Source organism: Setaria italica, chromosome IX (genome assembly GCF_000263155.2).
Source record: "Setaria italica strain Yugu1 chromosome IX, Setaria_italica_v2.0, whole genome shotgun sequence".
Taxonomy (NCBI): domain Eukaryota; kingdom Viridiplantae; phylum Streptophyta; class Magnoliopsida; order Poales; family Poaceae; genus Setaria; species Setaria italica.
In genome coordinates, this window is record NC_028458.1 from 49,908,080 (window position 1) to 49,924,846 (window position 16,767).

The 16,767-nt window shown below is 47.6% G+C and overlaps 1 protein-coding gene across 2 annotated transcripts; it reads right to left on the minus strand.

The window, feature by feature from the left end:
- Positions 1-5,095: 5,095 nt before the first annotated feature.
- On the minus strand, positions 5,096-8,029 carry LOC101765268. Of its 2 annotated transcripts, XM_012842794.3 has the most exons (3): positions 7,774-8,027; positions 5,805-7,656; positions 5,096-5,717 (listed from the first exon to the last, which is right to left on the minus strand). In XM_012842794.3, exon 2 carries the CDS (start codon positions 7,414-7,416, stop codon positions 5,818-5,820), a length of 1,599 nt encoding a protein of 532 aa, XP_012698248.1. In that variant the 5' UTR covers positions 7,417-7,656; positions 7,774-8,027; the 3' UTR covers positions 5,096-5,717; positions 5,805-5,817. The 2 variants fall into 2 exon arrangements, with proteins under 2 accessions (XP_012698248.1, XP_022678709.1); XM_022822974.1 differs by having other exon boundaries at positions 5,096-7,656; positions 7,774-8,029.
- Between the last annotated feature and the right edge of the window lie 8,738 nt (positions 8,030-16,767).

The window sequence follows — 16,767 nt, forward strand, 5'->3', positions numbered from 1 at the left end:
GAAAGGGAAAAACAAGAGGGCAACTTGCAGCGCGGGGGCATGGGATGATGAGCGAGGCAGGAGGAGCCAGGGTGTCAACCTGTCCTGTTAGGCCCTGCATCCGGGGTGATGACTGATGAGTGAGTATATCTAATCCAGACGTGTTGTCACTTTCAGGGGATATATTACATATCATTATGCCAGCATTAATTTGAAGCGTTTGCGTTCATGAGTCATTTTCCTCTTCTTTTTCTTGCTTTGATTGAAACCGGAATTGATTCATTCTGGAATTTGGACCCCACGTTCACGTTGCTCTCAAATGCTAGTCGAAGGAAGATGCAGCCACCTGGCTCCTGCAGCAGATCTTATCATATTCAGCCGAGGGGTTCAGACTCTCCTCAACCATTTTCATCGTGAAGCAGGATGGAGAGGAGACTGTCTGGGTCCTGCTGTCCTGCCTGTCAAATGAAAATGACTGATATTTATCGTTGATGATGCTAAATGCAAACCTAGTCCCATTTCTTTCTTTCTTTCTTTCTTTTGCAAACGTTCACCAGTTGTCATCTGCAGGTAATCTTTAGGGTCCGATGCTAAGAAAACCGAAAACCACGGGACATGCAGTTAGAGTGCTTGACCCTGGCTGCTTGCCAAAGGACATGCCATGGCAACCGTCGTCCCTGTGTGATCCCATGCATGAGCACAGGAACAATGTTCACGTTTAGTTGTCGTGCAGTGCGTTTGACGAGGAAGCTATTGCCTATTGGGGCCGATATGGCGCCATCAATCTGCTGGCGAGAGGCATCTACGGAAAAAATTCCAGGTCATGATCCATTCCGTCCCCTCTATGTTCTTTCAGGTAGGAAAGCAAAAGGCCATTTCATTCCATGATCAATCCACACTCAAGGCAAGAAAAGTATATTCGATGTAGATACCTCGCAAAAGGAGCACTCACACGTACTCTAGTACAGAGCGTACTTGATAGAACGTGTCAGCAAGTATTTCAGGTCCCCAAATATTTTATCTTCGCAGTTCGGAGGACAAAACATCAGCACGCGGATTTTTTTAGTTTTAACTTTTTTAAATAATATTTTAAAAATAACATCTCCAGACAAATATTTCCATCTCATGATCCTTTTGGTCACACCGCCCACGTGGCACGACAAAATAACGTTGTCACGGCACATGCCCTGGCGTGACAAGCCTACCACGCTAGCGCGACGAGATGTCACGCCACTGCATGTGGCGCGACAACGTGATTCTGTCGCGCCACCTTACATGGTATGACGAAAGCCTACTCTAGTTTAATTTACTCATTTTTGACTATCTAAATAAAATAGTAATGGAAGTTTAAATGTTACAAAACTTGCCTTGCCATGCACGATATATAAGGAGTGAACATTCCATTTTAGTAACATGTACAAGGTCAAGTGCTACATATTTTGAAAATTTAAATTTCAAAGTAGGCTATGTATTATCCCTATATCCCACTTAGGACTCTCGTTAAATGATTACTTACTTAGGATCATCTCAATAAAATAGCATTTAAACTTTGAATGTCACCAAACTTGACATGCGCACTGTAGAAGGTGTAAAAGTCTCATTTTACTAACATGTAGAAAGCTAAGTGCTACGTATTTTGAAATATATAATTTCAAAGTAAGCTATGTATTATCCCTCTATCTCTCTTAAGGTAGCTTCTAAGTGTTAAATAAATTCACTTCAATGTTTTCTTTCCTTCAATTTAATAACTTAATGACCTATATTCAATTTTTAATTAGCCTCTGGATATGACTAAGATGTGACATTCCTGCTAACAAAGATGATATGATCATATCTTTAAATTTATTCAATTTCTATATATGATACCTGGCACATACCTGTCACGTGAGGTGTTGTTTAGATATCAAGTAGCAATTTTTTTTGAGGTGTTGTTTAGATATCAAGTAGCGATTTTTTTTTTCAAGTTAAGCTACTTCAGCAGAAATTTCAATACCGAGAAGACGCACTGCTTGATGAAGCTTATGAATACACCGATCTACCATCTCACTACAGATCATACACCCACACCTTAACTAATTAATTTAGTTTGGGAATTTCAGTACATATCTTGTAGCTATTGAAACTTAAATGCCATGAGAAAGTGAGAATCAATCTCTGGTTGTATTGATTGATTTAATGAACAATATTATACATAGGAAAGGGTGTTCCTAAAGGGCCGGTGTCCCTATAAAAAATTATCACCTAAACATGCATGCTTGTTCATAGATGTGTCTATCCACTAACATGTGTCTATTAAGGGATACAAACTAATTGATCACTAATATAAACTTAGTTCTAACATCCATTCATTTGTGCATGCACACTATAGCATACTATGATGTTCTTCAAAGAATACATGGTTTCTAACTCATTCATGTTTAATTCACTTGCATATCATGTACTTCATGTTCTTGCAATATATATCGTGTGATCGAGAGGCTTCTTGACTTAATCGAACTATGTTGCATAGATGTTTTTAGCTATTATTAGACTAATCCCAATTTATAGTATCATGTTATGATTTCAAATTTCAAAGACTACATATCATATGAAGAGATAATAATACAACAATCTACAATGTAGTATTATAGTGTTATTTCTTATACATCTAAAATTATGGATTGCTAACAATTGTATTTACAACTTAGTCATATCCATTGGCCTAATTCAAAATTGAATAAGATCAATTGTATATTGATTGATGTAAGCTCGTGTGTTCTTGATGTTTCTACTCCTAGCTAGAAAACATGAGGTTTGTCTTGTTCTACCAGTGAAACAGAGAATAGTATGAGTGTGAATATAGTTAAAATGAAATAAATATATCTTATGATGTAGTTTTATTCGAGTTTTAAAATATTTAGACTTCATTAAGTTATTAAATTGAAGGAAAGAAAAAGTTGAAGTAAATTTATTTAGCACTTAGAAGCAGTCTTAAGATAGATAGAGGGATAATACATGGCTTACTTTGAAATTATGTATTTCAAAATATGTAGCACTTGAGTTTCTACATGTTAGTAAAATGGGACCTTTACACCTTCTACAGTGCTCATGCCAAGTTTTTTAACATTCAAAGTTTAAATGCTATTTTATTGAGATGCTCCAAGTAGGTATAGGGATAATACATAGTCTCCTTTGAAATTAAAATTTTCAAACCATGTAGCACTTGCCTTGTATATGTTACTAAAAATAGAATGTTCACACCTTATATATCGTGCTAATATTTAAAGTTCAAATACTATTATTTAAAGTTTAAATACTATTTTATTTAGATTGTCAAAAGTGAAATTAAATTAGAATGATCTCTCATCACACCATGCAAAGTGGCACGACAGAATGACATCACGCCACATGCATTGGTGTGATAAGAGGGGTCCATGTCAACTCGCCGTGCTAGCGTAGCAGGCTTGTCACGACAGTGCATGTGGCGTGACAACGTTATTTTGTCGCGCCACGTGGGCCGGCGCGACCAAAAGGGTCACGAGATGAAAATATTTATCCGGAGGGGTTATTTTTTAAATATTGTTTAAAGAAGGGTTAAAATTAAAAAAAAATCTCAGCACGCAAACGCCTGGCCGTACGAGTACTGCATGGCCAAAGGCATAGAAGAAAGTGACGGCAGACTAAATTCTATTGCAAAAGATTTTAGGTAAAGCCACCGAACAATCTTGCAAGCTTTTGCAATAAAAAAAACAATCTTGCAAGGTTCAGTGGAACTGTGGAAGCAGCAGATGCAGCCGCATGGCAGAACAGCGAGCTAGTGCAGGGTGCTGCGCTGGGCATGCATGGTGACCACATGAAAACCAGAAATCTTATCACAAGCTGCATGACAGGGAGGAAAACACACATACCATGTTTCCCAATCATGTACTGTTGAGTCTATCACCATTCACTCGTATAGATATAGAGGTATATCTCTCATGTCCTATTCTCCTAAACAGGAAGCATTCAGCCAGGCAAAAACTTGTTCTTCAGTCAGGGGTTAAAGTCCAAGCAAGGAAAGACCAAAGCATACCAAACAGTATGCTTATCCACAGCATAGACTGCAGCCAAAAAAGTAGCCATAACTACCGCCAATAAGCGCTGCACGATGCGACGCCCCGGCTTATCAAAATGCCTGACCCATGCAGCTGCGCCGGTTTCTTTTTTCAGGGGGATCCCAGCTCCGCGAAGGCGAGAAGCGTCCCCTGGGCGCTGGAGAGGCCACTTCGCCAGCTTATCGCGACGATAACGATGAGAGGCAGATAAGAGAGGGCCACAGCCCACAGGATACCAGCTCGCGGGCGGCGTTAGGGTGCCACTTCGCCAATCGCTTTCGAATTCCCATCTCCTGTAATAGTCAATAAGGATCCGATTAGAAAAGGATTATTAATACATTATTATCCTCCGGGAACTAGATTTATCATTAGTATTTGATAATCGTTATTAGCTTGACAGAGCGAGAGAGAAACAAGAAAGCAAAGATGCAGGTACCTGTTTCTTGGCGAAGATACGAACAGCGACCCCATTTCCTCCAGCCATTCAGCACGTACGTACGTCCAAGTACATGCACTAGCAGCAGCAGCAGCAGGGAGAAAACGCCGGTCCGGTTGCGAACGGGTGGTGGACCGATCAATCATAAAAACTGGCAGAAGTGGGCAAGGAAAACAACACGCCAACTTGCCCGGAGCATGAAAACGATGTGGTGCGTGTGCAAGCGTGACTGATAAGATGGGAGCAGAGGAGCCAGGGTGTCCACCTGGCCGGTTTAAGCCCTGCACCGGGGCTCAGGAAGAGGGAGGTGAAGTATCCAAACCATTTTTGTCACTTTCAGGGGAACATTACAAACCATTGTGTCAGCATTCACTGTGTTATCTCAATGACATTGCATCAAGCCAAAACTTAAAACAAAGCGTTGTGTAAAACCCATTGGACAGCCATTCGCAGAAAAATTCCAGCAAAACTAACCCATGTAGACCAGCAAAATCTTTAGACTGAATATTTTCATGAGATTGACCAAACGCATGTAGAGGATGAGATACTGAACTGGACCACAAGGATCATAAAATGCACTGAATGGTAAGGAGTATAGAAGGCGCAGTTGATAAGACAATGACCACTACTATATTGATAGCAGAGAAGATACATTTTCCAATAGATTACACTAGTCTTCGAGAAATTCCTGGAAAACGTTCACAAAATGCTACAATGACACTAATTCCCATGGAACATTGGCAAATCCTAAATTCACTGACATGTACTCCATTTCCTAATTTCCATCAATTTGAGATGATTTTTCCAACAATGCCCACAAAGCAAACCTGTCACAATCTATGGCAAATGACTATAAATGCCCTATACAGTTATCCAGGAGCCATTCTATAAAACAAACAGATTGCTCATGTCGGTGATGCACACATTTAAGCACATCGAGCAGACAACCAATCTTTTGACACAAACAAAAGTTACAACTAAACCAAAGACAATACACAAGGTATCCCCAAACAAACATATTGAAACCAAGAGCTAAGTAATGCAGACATGGTCCTTGTGACCTGTAGCATATTCCTAAAAATGTTCCAGATGCTGCAATTGCCAACTACCAGAATGCTTCAATCAACTAGGATTGTTTCCCATCAAAATTAGCAAAACTGTGCTGGGCTGTTGTACAGTAGTCTTATGGTCACAATAGGGAACCTCCACACCAAATGTCTCCTCGTAAGCTAGAGGGTTAGCAGACAACAAAACATCAGCGAAGAGCAGCTAACAAGAATGGACTCCTAGCTGCTACAAGAACATCTACCACACACCTTGAACATGTCTTCATTGGCACCATGACGAGGGTGGCCTCATGGACACATGCACTTCATGTTCTTCAGGGCCAACACGGAATTTAGGGACAATAATCTCTAGGCCTGTCCCTGTTTCATCACGGTATGCTTCCAAAGTGGCGTCTTCAGGGATCCGGGTAGGCAGTGGAATTTCCCGGACAAACTCTCCGGGTGGACAATGCTCAGGGGAAGGATCAGCCAGCTTGAAAGTTCGATCATGTCTTTTCAGGAATGGCATTCGACCAACACTAGTGCATGATACCTTAACAATACCATTTGTAAGAGTATTCTTCCAGGAAACCTTCACCTTCTGAAAATCAGAGAAAGGCAGGCTAATGATGATCAAGTAGCCCTTGCTATCCTCATATATTGTTTTTGCAGCAGTAACTGGCCCAGAAGCATGGCGCATCACACCAGTGAAGTCATTGATCCATGATGGCTCAAAAGTGTGGCTCACATCCATGTCATGGGCCTTGTCTGAATTTGAATTGCTGCAGTCCTCTTCCATGGCAACAGGTGAGGAATCCTTCCTGCGCTTGTTGCAAGTGGCAGTGATTTCCATACCATCCCCAGAACTATGATTGGATGGCTGTGTCGAGAGGTTAAGCCCAGAACCATTCAGCAACTTCTTGTGGTGCCCATGTGAGCTGCTCTTTGCAGGAGCAGTACTTGCTGCTCTCTCAAGCTCAAAGTCTGTGGTTGGCAAATTCCTCCACGACTCAAAATCACTCGCCTCGGTTGGGATCGAGAAATTGGCATCCCTCCCAGTGAGCTCCATCCACCTCTTCATATGAGCCTCAGGTACACCTGTCATGTTTGGCGCCCTGACGATCTCAATCCCATGAAGACACTGTGGGTTCGAGAGCCCACGATAATGCTTGCGCTGCATTCGGTGCGAGCGCACAAACCCTTTATCTGCGCTGAAAGGGAACTGTGGTTCCCCAAGGCGCGAGTGCCCATTCATGAAGCTCCTCAGCTGCATCTTCCCTAGGGCATTCTCCGGACGCTCCTTAAACACCCACATGTACATGTTCTCCATGTCGTGCTGCACCAGGAATGCATCCAGTGTGGCACTATTACCGTTCCCGCCGGCAGTGGCTGACTTCGCCTTGCCACCCTTGTCGGCGGACATGACCGGCTTGAAGTAGTGGGTGAAGAAGAACCACGCCCCCCAGATACTATCGTTCCTCTTGACGCACTTGCGTGCGGCGCTGGAACCGGAGCCCTTGGTGTGCGCCACGGCGACCGTGGCAGTCGTGGCCGCTGGCGGGGCCGAGACGGGCACGGCGGCAGCAGGCGAATCCGAGTCGTACTGCTGCGGGCCGCCGAGGCCGACGTCTAGCATGTCGACGTTGCAGTCCTGCAGCGCCGGAGGGGGCGGAGAAGGGTCAGCGGCGAGGGGGAGGTTGATGTCAGGGGGGACGACCGCCGCGGCATGCAGGCAGCGGCGGAAGGGCCCCTGTGGCTGGAGGTAGAGGTCGAAGTCTTCGTGGGAGGCGGTGTCCATGGAGAGGATGGTGTTGGGCCCCTGGTGCGGGTGGTGGGCCGTTGCGGTGTCCATGGAGAGCGCGGTGAGCAGCGACTCGCCCATGGCGGCGGCGGCGGCGGCGGCGGCAACCGTCGTCCTCCTGGCGGCGCGCCCCTCGTCCGCCTGCTGCTCCCCTTCCGTCGCTGCGCTGTCCAAATCGTCGGCGCTTCCGCCTCCACCGCCTCCGCACCGCGCGCTCCTCTCCTCCGAATCTCTCCACGAGCATCAGTTAGCGACCAGGCTTCACACCTCCCTCGCGTCCATCCGGCGGCCGAGAGGAAAATGGAGCGTTGCTTCTTCTACCTTCAAAATCACGCGGAAACCCGCATCAATCCCCCACCCCCAGGACCCCCAAATCTAACAAACACGAACCCACAAATCCAGAGATCCGGTCCAGCCGGGGGAGAAGCACGCACGTACCTACGCAGGTCCAAGAAATCCGGAGCTCTCAAATCGAGGAACCGCCGAGCCGCCGCCCAACGACGAAGGTCCAGAGAGATCCCCTCCCTGTTGCGCGCTGCAATCAAATCAAATCATACGAAATCGAATCGGCGAGGGCTCGTCCCGGGTCGACGGATGAGCAGCGCAGCGGGGGTGGGGAGGAGGTGGGAAGGGGGAAGACGGTAACGGAGGCGGGGGAGAGTTAAAGGCGGGCGCCGGTGGGGCGCAGCCAGCCCGGTGAGCCGCGGACCCGCGGCCTCCCCCAGAAGGAGCCTGGACGCGGGGGTGGGGTGGGGGGCCGTTACTTGACGGTGACGGCTGGATCGACTGGCAACTGGCATCGGCGAGGCGGGGAAGGGGACGGACCGGGCCGGGGTGTGGCGCGCCTGGTAACTCTCTCTTCCCCGCGGCAAAGCAAGCGGCGCGGGTGGCGTGGGAGGCCGCGTGGGGTGGGTGGGTGGATGGGCTCGCCCCCCGAGTCTCGCTCGCGCATCCCCGCTTGATCTCCTTGTCTTTGCTTTGGTTTTTTTTCTTCCTCCCCTCTCGTGCCGCTGCCACCCCATCTTGCTATGCCTATGCTTCCGTGTCTGCCTGTGGTTTTCGTTTTTGAGGTGTTTCCCTGGGATTTGGGATGGATTTGAATAAAATATTGCAAATGCAGGAGACGTTGCATGGGGCGGTGCTGCAATGAAGACTTTGTTTATTGGGGGATATTACGCCGACGTCCCCAAGGATTCTGTGTATTGCCCTTGCAGACTTGCGGTTGGAATAAGTGGTATAAAAAATACCTCTTTTAGAAATAGCAGCATTAGGATATTGTGATCAGTACCCAAAAACTAAGAAGAAAAGTGGTACTAGCAGTACTAGTACGTCCTTCCATGGAGTGGGTTGACTAGGGGGGTGTTTGGATACCAAGGGCTAAACTTTAGCCCTGTCACGTCGGATGTTCGGATGCTAATTAGGAGGATTAAACATGAGCTAATTACAAAACTAATAGCAGAACCCCTAGGCTAAATCACGAGACGAATCTATTAAGCCTAGTTAATCCATCATTAGCGAATGGTTACTGTAGCACCACATTGTTAAATCATGGACTAATTAGGCTTAATAGATTCGTCTCACGATTTAGCCTAGGGGTTGTGCAATTAGTTTTGTAATTAAACTACGTTTAATACTCCTAATTAGTATCCAAACATACGATGTGACAGGGGCTAAAATTTAGCCCCTGTCTTCCAAACACCCCCTAGATATTGCGGCTTTCCCTTGATAGCTGCAACTCCAAGGCTCCAAGCCTTGCTAGGGCCTGCCGATGTCCAGCTGCTGTGGACCGGGGCTACTCGCTGGCGCCGCGGCACCTTTGCAGCGAACAAGATAGGATACCTCCCTTTCCCTTCCCTTCCCTTTCTTTATTTCTTCCCCTTTCTTTCTTATCTATTCCTTCCTCTCGCCGCCACCGTTCTTCTTCCTCGCGACCACGCCGCTGCCCCTGCCACCACCCCCACGGCCTGCCTCCCTTGCGGCCGATGGTGCCGCGGCCACCCACCGTGCAACCGCTGACTGCTCCCGCGGCCGGCGGCGACCTCGCTGCCGACCGAGCCGGCCACCAACCGCCCCCGCCACCGATGCAGGCCACTGCTTGTCTTTCACACCGCCAGCCCTGCTGCCGGGCAGCCCGTCACCACCGCCGGCCGCCGCAGCCCCAGGCCTTCCCTCTAATGTCATCGGCCATGGGACCACCCCAGCAACCGCCCTCGCCGGCGACCCAGCAACCCCCCAACCCTAATCCCGGCGATCTCCTACAGCAAGGACGTCGTCGCTGCTACTAGTAGCAACGCGCGCGCGTCATCTAAGGGTGTATTTGGATGGAGGGACAAGTGGGACGGGACATAATCATCCTATTTTTTAAGAAATAAGATAATCCCACTTGGTGTTTGGTTGGAGGGATGTGGATGTCCTAATTTCGTTGTTTGGTTGGAGGGACGAGGACAGATGAAATAAACAGTGTTTGTACTCTGTTAGCCATGGGGCTCACTGTTAGCCTCAGAAGGACCTCATCCTCTTCCTCCCGGCCATGCTCCGCCGCCTCGGCCCTGCCCCGCCCCGACCCTGCGTCGCCACCGCCGCCGCCCCGACCCCGCGCCATGCTCCGCCAAACCGCGCGAGACGGTGAGGGACGGATCGGTCCGACCATTTCTTCGGGATGTATCCATCTTACTTTTTCGAGGAATATTCTACTTTGATGCCGTCCTTGTCCCACCGTCCCTCCAACCAAACACATGCAAAACTGGGACCGTCCCATCCCGTCCCTCTATCCAAACACACCCTAAGGTTTTCGGCTGTGGACGGATTCTCCTCCTCGACCTTTTCCGTTCAAAAGAGCCTCCCTTTTCAAATAACGCATTTGATCAATCCTCAAATGGTGGCAACTGCTAACCAGAGAAATTTTGCGTCGAACAGCAACAAATAGTTGTAGCTCCTATGCACGCTCATCTGACTTTGATCGGCGCTTAATTGCCACATGGCACTGTTTGCGCAACCATTGACCATCGTCTCGTCTCCTTAGTTGGCCACGGGCACGTCGTCTTCATCGTACATTGAATGGTCGAGCTATTGATCAACGTCTTGTTACCACTCAGCTAGCGAGCTGTTGAATCCAAAACGGCTAGCGATGAAGTCGACATGCTAAGGTGGCTTCATCGTCTTCCAAGATGTTGGTCTATTCAAGCCACGGCAAGCAAGCTGTTGAAATCAGCCGCATCATACATTGAATGCATGCACATCTTGTTACCAATTGGATTGCGTTGGGATTTCATCGAGAGGTTACAAGCCCGGAGGCTTGAAGCATGTTTGGGCATATGTGTCAAATTGTCAATCACGCTGCAGGAAGCAATTACCCAAGTCTCACTACCGGGAAAGAACCTTCGGTACCGGTTCCTAACTCCCCTAGTACCGGTTGTGCAACCGGTATTGCTACTTCGGTACTAAAGGCCCCTTTAGTACCGGATCAAATAACCGGTACTAAAGGAGTATTAAGAATAAAAGAAATCCCATCGCCCACCCGCTCGGTCCCCGCCATCTTGCAACCCCCGTCCTCCCACCGCCCTCCTACCGTGAATGAGAACGAGAGGATGAGAGAGCAGAAAGGAGCTCGGTGGATAAGCTTGGTGGCAGGGGAGAACGAGAGGAGGAGAGAGCAGAGAGAACGAGAGCATGAGAGATAGAGGACATAGAGGAAGATAGGGGAGAGAGACGGGAAATGGATTATAATGCGGATGGGGCGACAGGAGCTGAAGGTCGGGAGCTGCTTTAGTACCGGTTGGTAGGTCCAACTGGAACTAATGGTCTCTTCACCCGGTACTAATGTGCCTGAGGACCTTTAGTACCGGGTGGAGGCTCCACCGGGTACTAATGGGTGGGTCAAAAACCAACCGGTACTAATGGCTAGGACCAATGCTCAGTTTTCCGGTGGTGTCTGGATGATTAAAGATTTAAAGACAGTTACATTGTATACATATGTAAAACGTCATTTCTCTCCCTTTCTATATAAAAGAGATTACACATAATTTTTCTCTTACGCCTAATAAACCATGCTACACTATAATCCTCCATACAAAGTCGACACTGTCGTACGTACATCTATGGGCCCACCGAAAGGTTTGGACAGTCCTAAATATGGGGCTGGACACCGAGACGTATCTGACATGAAGGCTATGGTGCAGGATGGCGTAGTCTACATAGAAAGATCGGAACTAGTCGAGTAGAACTCGTCTAGTCGAATCCGACTAGTATTCTTGTAAAACAACCGACCTGTAACCCTACCCTCTGCAATATAAGGTGAGGCAAGGACCCCCTCCAAAGCAATTCAATCTAACCAACACACAGGACGTAGGGTATTACGCTATTCAGTGGCCCGAACTTGTCTAAATCGTGTCTGTGTTTATCTTTGAGTTTCTGATCTCAGCGAGCCCCACTAACCAAAACATAAAATACTACCTAGGGCACCCCCTTGGTAGGTTGCCGGGTCTAAACACCGACAGCTGGCGCGCCAAGTAGGGGCTCTTGTCGAGAATCCATTGGCGCGAACTCGATGGCACAAGTCATCATCAAGCCAATCATCGCGTTCAAAACAGGCGCGACTTTCGTCTTCGGCTCCTGGGTTTGCATCGCAGACGGTACTGGAAATTTTCACCGCCACATTGCGTCAACCTCGGAGAAGAAGCAGCAAACTATGAAGCTCCAGCCTCAAGCTCTGGAGGATCTCGTCGAGATTTTTAACGAATTTTCAATTTCTAACCTAGTCAAAAGCTAGTGGGATAAGTCTGAGTACAACTCGACTTGTTCCGCCGGTCGGATTGACTTTCACGAGCCGGCACATAAGACATCGTGCGAGTCGGACTACCACTCAAGTCAATTCCCGTTCGGACTCCACAAAGCGACCACTAGTTATCAAGTTGCTCTGTCCAAATCACAATCCGATAAGAATATGATTGAGGACTTCGACAACTACTCGGATTCGGACGAGGAAACTCCTTTATCAGGTCCGCAGCAGGGTTTAGTGATCACATCAACTTTCCAAGGCGGATTTGTCTACTGGCCTAACATGAAACAACTCGCTCTTACCAAAATCGACGATTCACACCTCATTGCTTACCTCGATACTCTCCCTTACCAGGAGGGAACTTCTCTGTTGCCCATCTACGAGGAAGGCGACACCACGGAGGTCATGACCTCAAGCTCAGAAAGCTATTCCCCAGAACGAGAACTCTTCACTCTCATTGCTGGACAAGAAGAGAACCAGGATAGAAACCCGCGACACGAGCGTCAACCAGATGACGTCTCGCGAGATGAACTCACTGCCAATGTTGTCAAAGAAGAGACCAAAGCTCAAAGAACTCGATGACGAGCAAGAAACACCGCAAGAGTAGAGTGCCGCCGCGGCCTTGCAGCGAACCTACCAATCATGAACTTAAGATAACACCTTTGAAACAGTTCAAACGCATCACCATTGTACTCCCCTTGCCACATCGCGTCTATTGATCTTATCACTCGTGCGATGCCGCGGAACAAGTACACTAGACAATTGGCCGAACTAGCAGACCGCGCATACAAACAACTCGATCAGCAGAATCCAATATAGTCAGTCCAACACATCGCATCCCAACGAAGTTAACATGGCAACAGCCATAGAGGCCCTCCGTCCAGACCAAGTCAATCTAGAGCTGAAGGTAGTCAGGCAGGACCCTCCGGTGGCCGTTGCCACTGTGGGGCTAACCCAGAACCCGAACGCTCAGCAGAAGACCCCCGCAACAACATCAACGCCAGTCGTGACGCCCGTGCCATCATCGACGGACGGCGCCGCGAGCGCGAGCAAGATGTCGAACACCCAGGAGATGAAATTGACGGGTTCCCCGCATTCTCAAGATGTGTGAGGAGGAAAACTCTACCTAAAAAGTTCAAACCTTCACCAAGTACAGTGGTCAGAAGAATCCAGTCTAATGGCTCCGGTGCTACTCACTGTCAGTACAAGCAGCTAGGGAAAACGATGACACCAAAGCCATCTACTTCCCCATCTGCATGGAGGCAGCACCACTCACATGGCTTGAATCGTTGGACAAGAACTCCATCGACTCGTGGAAAGACCTCAAGGTGGCATTCACCAACAATTACGCAGGGGCAATGTAGCGTCCTGGCAACCTGATCGACTTGTCTCAAGTCAAAAAACAACAAGGCGAGACCCTGCGGAGCTACTTACGTCTTTTTTGTATAAGAAGGCCACAATCGTGGACATCACGTAGAGTGACGTTATTGACTACTTACAGAACAACCTCGACGACCGCCAGATGTTCTAGGACTTCAGCAAATGACACGTCGTTGATGTCAAATCCCTCAAGATCATGGTACAACAGGATTGCCAAGACACTGAAGAAGATGGATCTCGACGTCACCGATATGCTCACCCCAACGAACTCTCTGTTCTATGGGATCGTCCCGAGTAACGCGGCTGTACCCCTCGAACAGGTGGTTTTGCCAGTTACCTTTGGGACTAAAGAACACTTTTCGACATAATACATCCGGTTCGAGGTGGGAGAATTCAAAACATCATACCACGCCATACTCAGAAGACTGGCATTAGCCATATTCATGACCATGCCACACTATGTGTACTTAGTACTCAAGTTGCTGGGACCCAAAAGAGTACTCTCCCTACTCGGAGACTTGAAGAATTCGTACGACGGTGACACAGAAGCTGTAGAGCTAACAACAACTACTCAAGTATCAAACTCGATAATGCAAGTCTTCACCGCATCCAAGAAGTTGTCCCCGTTAGAGCTTGAGAATCTAGAAAGTGAAGGTCAAGCCGGCAAGTGAAGTAGATGTCAAAGCCATTGACCTTGAGACTGGAGATAGCTCCAAGATAGCCTTGATTGGCACAGGGCTGGATCCTAAATAGGAAAGCACGCTCATCAGCTTCCTTCGGGCTAATTGAGACATCTTTGTGTTGAAACCAGCGGACATGCCGGGGGTGCCCAAGGTGTTGATCAAGCACTCATTTAATGTGAATTCAAAAGCTACACAAAAAGGCAACGACTACGATGATTCGCCCAAGATTGAAGGGAGGCCTTCAAGAAAGAGCTGGCCAAACTACTCGCGGTGGGCTTTATAAAAGAAATCTATCATTTAGAGTGGCTCGCTAATCCTATCCCGGTGCGAAAGAAAAACAACGATGGGTGGAGGATGTGTGTCGACTATATAGACCTCAACAAACACTGTCCAAAGGACCCCTTCGGGCTCCTTAGAGCAACTCCAAGAGGCTGCTAATCTTACCCCAATACTTTTTTTAGGAAAAAAGAGAGAAAAAATGAACTCCAACAATCCACCTAAACCTTCCCCAATTTTTTAGCGACACTAAAAAACAGCCTACCACCGCGTATATTTTAGCGTTGGCGTTCCTCCCCCAATCCTGAATCCCGCACGCCCGCGCGTCCCTTCCGATGGGCCCAATACGATGATGTGGCCTGTGTTTGAAATATTGGGGGGTATTTATTAGCGATCTGCTGTGGATTGATATGTTTTTGGGGAAATTTTTTTTGGGAGAACCCCTAATACATAGTTTTGGGGAAGAATTTTTTAGGATATTCTTGAAGTTGCTCTTAGGATTGATCAAGTCATCGTCTCTACAATAGGATGCACCCTCCTCTATTTCCTCGATTGCTACTCGGGGTATCACCATATAGCTCTCAAAGAGGAAGACCAGATCAAGCAGCATTCATCACCCCATACGGAGTTTTTTGCTACACAACAATGTCTTTCGAGCTGAAGAACACCGGCATGACATATCAACGAGTAATCCTGGAGTGCTTCAAGAAACAGCTGCACCGCAATGTGGAGGCGTACATGGACGACGTGGTCGTAAAGGCCAAAAATTCTGATGACCTAATTGCGGATTTAGAGGAAACTTTCGCAAGTTTGCGAGAGTTCTGGTGGAAGCTCAACCCGACAAAGTGCGTCTCCGGCGTGCCCTCCAGGAAACTACTCGGGTTCATCATTAGTCATCGAGGCACTGAAGCTAACCCCGAGAAGATCTACGCCATCACCAATATGCATGCCCCATCAGGCATCAAGGATATCCAGAAGCTCACTGGATGCTTGGCAGCTCTCAACAGATTCATCTCAAGACTTGGAGAACGAGGCTTACCTTTCTTCAAACTACTCAAGCGGCATGACAAGTTTTAGTGAACCGAGGAGGCAGACCAAGCCCTACTACAATTAAAAGACTTTCTATCAAAGTCACCGCTCCTCACGGCACCAAAACCTAACGAAGACTTGCTATTGTACATCGTTGCGACTACCAACATCGTTAGCACGGCGATCATGGTCGAAAGACCAGAACCAGACCATGTAACAAAGTACAGAAGCCCGTTTACTTTGTCAGCGAGGTGTTGTCAGATTCCAAGACCAAAAATCCGCCGGTCCAAAAATTGCTGTACGCAATTATGCTCACCTCGCGAAAGTTACAACACTACTTCCAAGAGCACATCTCCCCGGAGGATTAAGTTTAGAGCAAACATGTTTGGTTGCTCGGAGAAGTTTAGCTTAGCTCGTACCAGCCAGCCACGCTCCCCAGAGCTAGACCCAATGCATGCAGGAGCATGGTGTTTGGTTGCCTATTTGCACGAGCCAAGCTCTCCTGAGAATCTATTTGGTTGCTCGTATGAGAAATGGTTGCATGAGATGAAATATATAAATAATCATCGTAATGATATTTATTACGGGAAAACTATTATCTTATATACCTCTTAGTTTATCTTATTACTCCTTAATATTAGTCAAAATATGTTAATACCATTTAATATGTGCTAATAATACATTAATAATGTCATTATATGGCTAATTACCCGCACCACGCGAGCCTGGCCCGGCAGAAACGGCCGATTTCTGCGTACCTTCAAAACCTGGCTGCGGAGGGAATCTTGCACACGCGGAGCTTGGCCGACCAGATGCGCAAACCAAACAAATGAAAAATCTTACACCGATAGAGCTTGCTGAGGGCTGATGCAGTCAACCAAACGCCCCTTAGCGGCTCGGCTGGGTGGCGGTGGCGTGAACACCGGCGAAAGGAGGTCGCGACGGATATTTTATGCTGCGATAAGAGAGGGCGCCAATCTGGGGGGGGAGGCGCTTCTCTCCAAAGTCCACAGCGCCGGAGGCCCGGAGTGCGTGGGGCGGAGGCCTCATCCGGTAGCTAGGCTTGTGTGACCTGTGAGGCGTGAGCTGAGGAGGCGGCGGCGGCCCGAGCTTGCTGGCGCTTTAACGACGCCTTGCTAAGGCCTGGTTTGGTTTTGTTTGTTTATTTTTAGCACCCGTGTTTAGATACTAATTAGAAGTATTAAACGTAGACTATTTACAAAACCTATTATATAAGTGGAGGCTAAACGGGGGAACGAATCCATTATGCCTTAATTAGTCTCAAGA